General features: G+C 38.0%; 1 protein-coding gene across 2 annotated transcripts in view; it reads right to left on the bottom strand.

Annotated features, from left to right (window-relative positions):
* The window catches only part of arhgef7a (Rho guanine nucleotide exchange factor (GEF) 7a), a 37,317-nt gene extending 34,355 nt beyond the window's left edge, over positions 1–2,962 (bottom strand). Inside the window, exon 1 of one of the 2 annotated variants that reach the window (XM_061053320.1) lies at positions 2,551–2,960. In XM_061053320.1, the coding sequence (XP_060909303.1) occupies positions 2,551–2,715 (165 nt within the window). In that variant the 5' untranslated portion in view covers positions 2,716–2,960. Of the gene's footprint in view, positions 1–2,550 lie in introns of both variants that reach the window. The other variant, XM_061053321.1, reaches the window with a different exon arrangement.
* Between the last annotated feature and the right edge of the window lie 4,717 nt (positions 2,963–7,679).

Consider the following 7,679-nt stretch of genomic DNA (forward strand, 5'->3'; position numbering starts at 1 on the left):
CAGGTCTGCTCTCTGTCCCCAGAGTCAGAACCAAACACGGAGAAGCAGCGTTCAGTTTCTATGCTCCTTATATCTGGAACAAACTCCCAGAAAACTGCAGGTCTGCTGAAACTCTCAGCTCTTTTAAATCCAGGTTGAAGACTCACCTGTTTACAGCCTTTCATTAAACAGCTTTAATAAGATTTTAAACTTTAACTCTGCACTGTAACTTTTAACTCTTTGTATATTTTTACTTTATTTATTTCAATTAATTTCATTTGAATTATTTTTATTTGAACATATTTTCAGATTTAATAATTTCAGTGATTTTTTAATGTTCTATTTTAATGTTTATTTTCTTTCCTCTGTCATGATGCTTTGATGTCTTATGTGAAGCACTTTGAACTGCCTTGTTGAAATGTGCAACATAAATAAACTTGCCTTGCCTAATGTAATTTTGCATTTTAGAGTTAGGGTTAGAGTCCACCAGAGGACTGATAAATCGTCTAACTATAAGTACATTTTCCTCTTTGTGAATATATAATGTTCTGGTCACAATATATATAACGAATGAGTGGGATCCTTACAAGAAATCTTTCTCTTAAAGGCTTTATATGCAATTTTTTGATCCAGTAGATGTCGCTCTTGAGCACCAGCATGAAACCAAAACAACTCGCGCTGCATTGTTGTGTTAGCATGCTAATGCTAGCGATCTTTATTATGCTCGTATCTTCACACTGCATGTAAATTTACCTGAAATGAGCGTGATCTAGAAACACAGTTAAGCAGTGAGTACAGTATGTCATTCTTCTTTTCTCTAGTCCCTCAATTAAACAACTTTTATTCACGAGGGGAGGAGTCAGCCGGCTGTCCTGGCGATGTAAACAAAGTGAAGATAGGACTCGGAAAACTCTGAAAACATCACAGACAGTGGGACTCGGGTGTTACACCCATTGTAGACAGTCATGACTCACAGAGTTATTTTCAGAGGATATACTTGATTTATATTATGTTTAAGTGTGAAAAATCACATAGAAAGCCTTTAAGAGTAATTAGAGACATACTTTGTATACAGGGTTTTAACAGGAGTAGAATCTGTTCTTAGTGTAATCAATCCATCGATCAATCTTTATTTTTATAGCACTAATTCATAACATCTCAAGACACTTTACAAAAGAGCAAGTAAAAATACCTTACTCTTTGTTATATTATCTACTAGGATTAGAGAACCATGTCATCTCTCGTCAGGAAACTAAAAGATTGATATTCATATTATAACTGTATGTTTTTATATCTCATGTCTTGGAGTTAATCTATTATGGGAACAGATGGATACATTGTGAAAAGATATTTCTGGGAAAGGGCAGTGGCACTTAACCTGTGACAGTTCTCCATGTTTTGGACAATCCTCTCAGCAGTTTGTATGTCAATAAAGCATTTTAAATCCAGCTGGAATGAGATGAGCAGCAGATTTGACAGACCTTTGGATGATAATGTCACACCAATTTGGATTCCCCCCCCCCCCCCCCCCATCAGGATGAGGCACCTCTCTCCCAGCTGTTTCCCATTGTCAAGCCTCAACAACAGCATCACAACAGGGTCACAGATGCTGTCTTATAACCTAAATCCCATCCTTTCATGTGTGCAAAATGGTTGAAAACATGATTCAGTTATGTCAGACAGACATTTAACGACATTGTCAGTGTGCGGTGGAAAATGGAGGAACCTGTTTTTGCACATTTAACATGCAAATTTCTCACGCTTTGTGTGGTGGTGGTGGTGGTGGCGGTGCAGCAGGCAGAAGAAGAAGATCCCTCTTTTCAGGAAAAAAAACATCCCCTCCCTCAGGTTGCTGTCTAAACGGAGCTAACGCCGGAGGTTGACAGACACAAACACTGCGCTGTTTCTTTAAATGGGGAGAGGGGTCCATCTCTTATCTGTGCGCCTTTGCAGTCAATGGCGGCCCGCTCTTATTGCTGTATCCCTGGATGATCATATTGTGTGCATCAAACATACACTGACACACGGATAAATCACCTAGAATAAAAAGGAGAGTTTAAAAATAAGGGCTTCAAACGATAACGCAAAAACTGTTGAGTGTTCAGACCTTGCCTACGTTACATATCACACACGGCCTCCCTGCATAATAAGAACAAACCACTGGTGGATCGAATCTAACCTATTGATAAAACTGATCAATCTTTTTTTTTTTCTATTTGCTGTGTTGTCTTATTTAGAACAGATCAATACGCAGTGGAAACCAGCCCTATAGTCCCGTGTTTTTTGGGGGTTTTTTTTACACACGCTGACACACGTATGTGCAGCCATATAGAGCTGTTTTCGCAGACAATAACCCGGGCTGCCGTGACCTACAAAAGAAATCGCCTCATGGACCAGTGGGCAGCAAAAGAAGACCAGACAGCAGTCGGTTTTCACGGATCTGGGCTGCCACACAGACGCGCTGACTAGGCGGGCGGTTTGGTTATGCAGAGGATAGTGGTGGTGGTGGTGTTAGTGGAAGTGGAGGTGGAGGTGGGGGGGGTGAGGAGGAGTGGGGTGTATTGCCCTTACTTTCTCCGTGGAGCCCGGGCTGAGCCGCTCCAGCAGCCTGCACAAGACCACCCCATCTCTCAGGGAGGTCTGCAGGAACGCTTCAGGATCCGAGATGGTCTTCTTCGGCGACTCCAGCACCCCGAGCGTAATCAACCACGTAACCGTCTGTTCCGCCGAATTCATGTCCAAGTCACACAGCAGATCTCCTTTTTTTTTTTTTTCCAACAAAGCGGCTGTGTTTTTTGGGGCTATTTTTTTTTTTTTAAAACAGCTTACCGCCTCGGTTACGCTGTCATCTGTGCGTTAGAATAGAAACATCATTAATCCAGAAAACCGATGCATGAGATGTCGATGAGATGTCTGCGGGATGCGGATGACGGCTGGCTGCTGGTGGATATTACAGCAGGTCTGGTTTCCTCCCCTGAATGGTGTGTTTTTGCCCCCCCCCCCCCCCCCCCCCCCTCCACCACCCCCTCCAACCTGGCAGGCTGTCAAGTGCGGTTCGCTGTGATGCGTTCAGGCACTGGTCTGCATACATGCGCATCGCAGCCGCCAGCCACTCAGCCATTGGATGACATCACGCAAGAGGGACAAGCCTGTCCGAGCAGTTGTTGTAGGGCACTTCAGCGTGACATGAATAGACTTCCCCTGGCTTTGCATATCCTGCTCTTTTTTATCCGTTTATTATAGCCACGCCACAGGCTATCTGTTGTTATCTGCTGTAAGCTGCGGTGGTTTGAACAGGCCTCCATTCAAAGCAGATGATCTGGCAGGTCAGAAATAGACATATATATGAAATAATTACAATACAATTTAAACGTGGATGCATTATAAAAATATAATTTCATAAATATGAGCACAAAACGTGCAGAAGACTTAGACAAGGCATCCGGATTTGAGCAAGAAAAGGAATGAAATAGATACATCAAGTATGATATAGGCTACATAAGGTCTACCTTTAACTATTCATGTTATAGTTCAGGGATCTGAATACTTTAAAACAATAACCTGTCCTTGGCAATACATGCAGGGAGGTCAAAAGTTCACACATGACTCTATTTTCATGAGCAGAAACATGCAGGTGGGAGTTGACTTTTGTATTCTAATCCATTGCTTTCCCCTGATGTCTTGAAATGCTGCCTGCTGTGAGACATTTAAACACATTTGTAAAGCTGAAACAGTTAGTCAATTAATATTTTCTATCAGAAACAGAACTTTGGTTCCTAGCTTCCCCTATCGTCCATGAAATATAACTGAAATATTGGGGTTTGAACTGTTTGAATGAGTCACCACAGGCTAGCAGCCCTAATTTTTGGTACCATATAGAATAGAATAGAATAGAATAGAATGACTTTATTGATCCCAAACTGGGAAATTGTGGCGTTACAGCAGCAGGTTGTCCAAACACACAATATGAGCAAAAAACACAATATTAGCAAATTTAAACACAATATAATATTAAATACAAAGTAAATAAACACTAAAAATATCAAAACTAAGAATGGGAATATATACAACCAGGATTTAATTTAGCATTACTAGTCTTAAATATGAAAGATTAAATGTAAATGTGCAAAAACAGAGTTGTAAATGGACAGTATTGACATAGGGAGCTGTGCAGAGCTGTGCAATGTTGTAACATTTAAAACTGTAATAATAAAGTAAGGGCAAAGTCTTTACGTTTTGAACTACAGGCGGGACACCATTTTTGAAAAGGTCTTTATGTTGGCATGATTTGTTAAGAAAATGATGTCAACAGTTTTATCATGGAGCCTCCTCATATAACCAAAGCACTCTTCTTCCTTTATAGAATAAATGGTTTGTTTGTGTGGTCTATGTTTAATGTGTTTGTTTGTTTGAGAGCATGTTGAAGAGGTGTTGTTAAACAAAAATGTATAATCTAGTAATGTTTTATTCTGAGGCAAAGTACAAATAAAACATTTATGATACTTGTCACATTCATGCAGGAATGTGACGTGAAGCAGAATTAAGATTCACTCCACACTTTGACCACAAGGTGGCGCTGTCCGCTCATACATACAAACTACATGTAGGCTACAAATAAATCCAACTGCAAAGTCAACATTAAGTCAGTTTTTTTTACTGTGAAGCTCGAGAGCCTCTATGTAAATGATTGCTATGAAATTCATCCATTTACTAGAGGAAGTGAAGGAAGTGAAGTCTTTGGTAGCAATATTAAGAAATTATAATATGGACATATGTGCAATAAAGTCGTATTTAAAAATAGATTTGGAAATAACATTGTTTTTTTTAGTTATAGAAAAAACAAATATATATTGTGGGTAATTTCCATGAGGCGTTGAAATTAATGTACGGTTGAAATCCTTTGAACTGGCAGCATTTATCAGTGTTTATAAGTGGGGTTTCTGAATTGACATATATCTTTTTTTTAAAGTTCATGAACACCTCCTTAGACATTGATAAGAAGACATTTATTAGAAGAAGAAAAATGCATAAATTATAACTTTTATTTGTTCAAAATATTTGCTGTATAATGATTTATAGTTCCAGATCATTTACTTTGGGATTATTAGAAGGTGGAAAATGTTATTGTTAATCATTCCTTCCATTTCAAACCATAGTCATGTTTCAGACAGTGAGAAAGTAGAAACCAATGAGTATTTATCACTGGTCTATGTAAGGGATAATGTCTGATAAGGTGGGATTTTTTTCCCCAAACTGGCAACCCAAAAGTTATTCATTTGTAAGAGCTTATAACAAACGATAACGTAAATGATAAGATAATAATTTACTTTTATAAAGAAGATTTAATAAGTTGTCATAATGGCAGCTTTTGATATTAAAAAGTGGTACTTAATCCTTTATCTTTCTGTCTCCTCTACCTGCTGGAGCCTGGAACACTCACAGGATCTCCATGAGAACTAGAACATGCTGCAGACACTTGTTCTCTCGCAACAACTCTTCATGTTGGCTGTACATAAGAAAGAGATCGGGGAGTGTGTGTGAGTGTGTGTGTGTGTGTGTGTGTGTTGTCAAGAAGGCTGACTCTTGAGGCCAGCTGTGCTCTAAACATGCTGCGTCGAGGGATGTCGTTGTGCCTTTGAGGTCCTGTCACCATGGGTCTGTAGCCAAGGTTGCTACCGTGTGGCTCCAGGCATTTCTCATCATTTTACATTTTCCAGTTCATCCATATATTTAATACTGGAGCCTCTTTGTTATCTCTGCTTTTATATATAAGACAAACAATTAAATTCAGATTGTGCATGATAGTTTCTCCAATAGGACCACATGCTATGGTGAACCAGCTAAATACACTCAGTGATCCCTTTATCAGATACAGTACACTGCATAGGGTCATATCTCATCATTATGTTAAAGACTGCTCTTTAGTCTTTCAATAAAGTGATGATTGGTTGGTCTACAAACTACAGAAAGCAACGAGAACGCCTGTTATAATATGCATGTGCCTCAAGTGACCTCATGAAATGTCTTCTTTTATATCCGACCAACAACTGCAAACCCAGATACTTCTTAATACTACTATGATATAAGATCAATGAATGCAGCAAATCTTCACATTTACACATTCTCTGTTGTGTCTTGGGATATAAAGGTAAATATCTCATGTGATCCTGATTTCACTCTTGAAAAGTGTAACTAAGTTCAATGTTATGGTATTATTTTGGTTGATAAAAACTTGTAAGTATGACTGACGGAAAGCATGAAAGCAATAAAAATAATTATAAAAAAATCAAAAAAATCTTCACATTTACAGAACAGAAAATATGACATCATTAGCCTCATCATTCGATAGAAATATAACTTCCAATCCAATTGTTTCCCAAAATTGTAGCACATTTACAATTAACAGTAAGATTTAGTTCAAATTGTCTAAAAATGTGACATCTGCATAATGCAATGCAGTCCTAAACAGTGTGATGCTTTCATTTCTCTTTTTTTCTTTTACACTTCTTGAGATTTTAGTTTGACTAATTAGGCTAAAAAAAAAAACCCTCTCATTTCTAAAACGTGGGAAATGATCTGCTTGTTAGGGGTTTTTTGTTTTTGTGAAGCCGTTATCCAGCAAGAATGTTTCACTTCAAGGGTCACTTACTGACAATGTCAGCACCCTCAAAGTAAAAAAAAAACATGTCAGGGTTTTTATCCTTCTTGGGAGTGCAGGGCTCATCTTACCAAAAACAAGTCTACGCATCAATTCACGAGGAAAAAAACAACAACTAAACATGCAGTTTGAAAAGCCTTCGCCCCTTTGAAGCACAGAAAGGTAAAAGCCACAAGTATCTGTGCACACCCACACAAACACACACACACAAGATTGATTACTGAACTAAGAAGAGTCACTGCACTGAAGTTTGTTTGAGTTGAGTTCAACACAAAGTTAAAACGAGGGGACTAAATCTGTCATTTATCCTCTGCATGGTCTCTTCTTTGAGGGTGTCAAACCTTTTACATATCCCTTTTTAACACTACAGATGAAATGAGTTACTTCCTCTTAACTTACAACTTACTTCAGTCAAATAATAACTGCGTTTATAAATATGCATTTTTAAAATAATGATTTCTAAGTTTTTGCCTGTAGCCAATCACCTCAAGCATTTTCAGTTGAATGCAACCTATGATAAAAGGTTTTATCCAGTAAGGCACTCCATTCAACATATTCACCCAGCATCCTTTTTCCTCTGACATCACGCTCACGGTGAGAGCCCAAAAATTCAGTACAAAGTTGGGAATGTGATTAATACATGACTCATCTAGATTAACTGAAAAGACAAGTATATAGGAAACATCTAAAAGGGAAAATATTAAACCACCTTTTGATCGCCCATCACATAGGCAACGATAGTTCTGTCATAAAAGCTAACATTAGTTCTCTGGTATTACCTTTAGCTAGCCTGTATAAACAAGGAATAGTAAGTACAGTTAGTAATATATGGCCATATTTTAAGGTTAAACAACATATGTAGTAGCTGAGATACAGAGCTAACTTATATTTATTTTATCACGCTATATTACTGTAAGCTAGGGCTAAAGAATATGTTATTGTTATTTAACTGTTATATGAAACATAATTTAAGCAAAAGGATTGTCTGAATGCTCATTTTAGCCATTGTCTAATAACGACTTCTCAAATATGTTTATTAAGC

The sequence above is a fragment of the Labrus mixtus genome, chromosome 13, assembly GCF_963584025.1.
Source record: "Labrus mixtus chromosome 13, fLabMix1.1, whole genome shotgun sequence".
Lineage (NCBI taxonomy): Eukaryota > Metazoa > Chordata > Actinopteri > Labriformes > Labridae > Labrus > Labrus mixtus.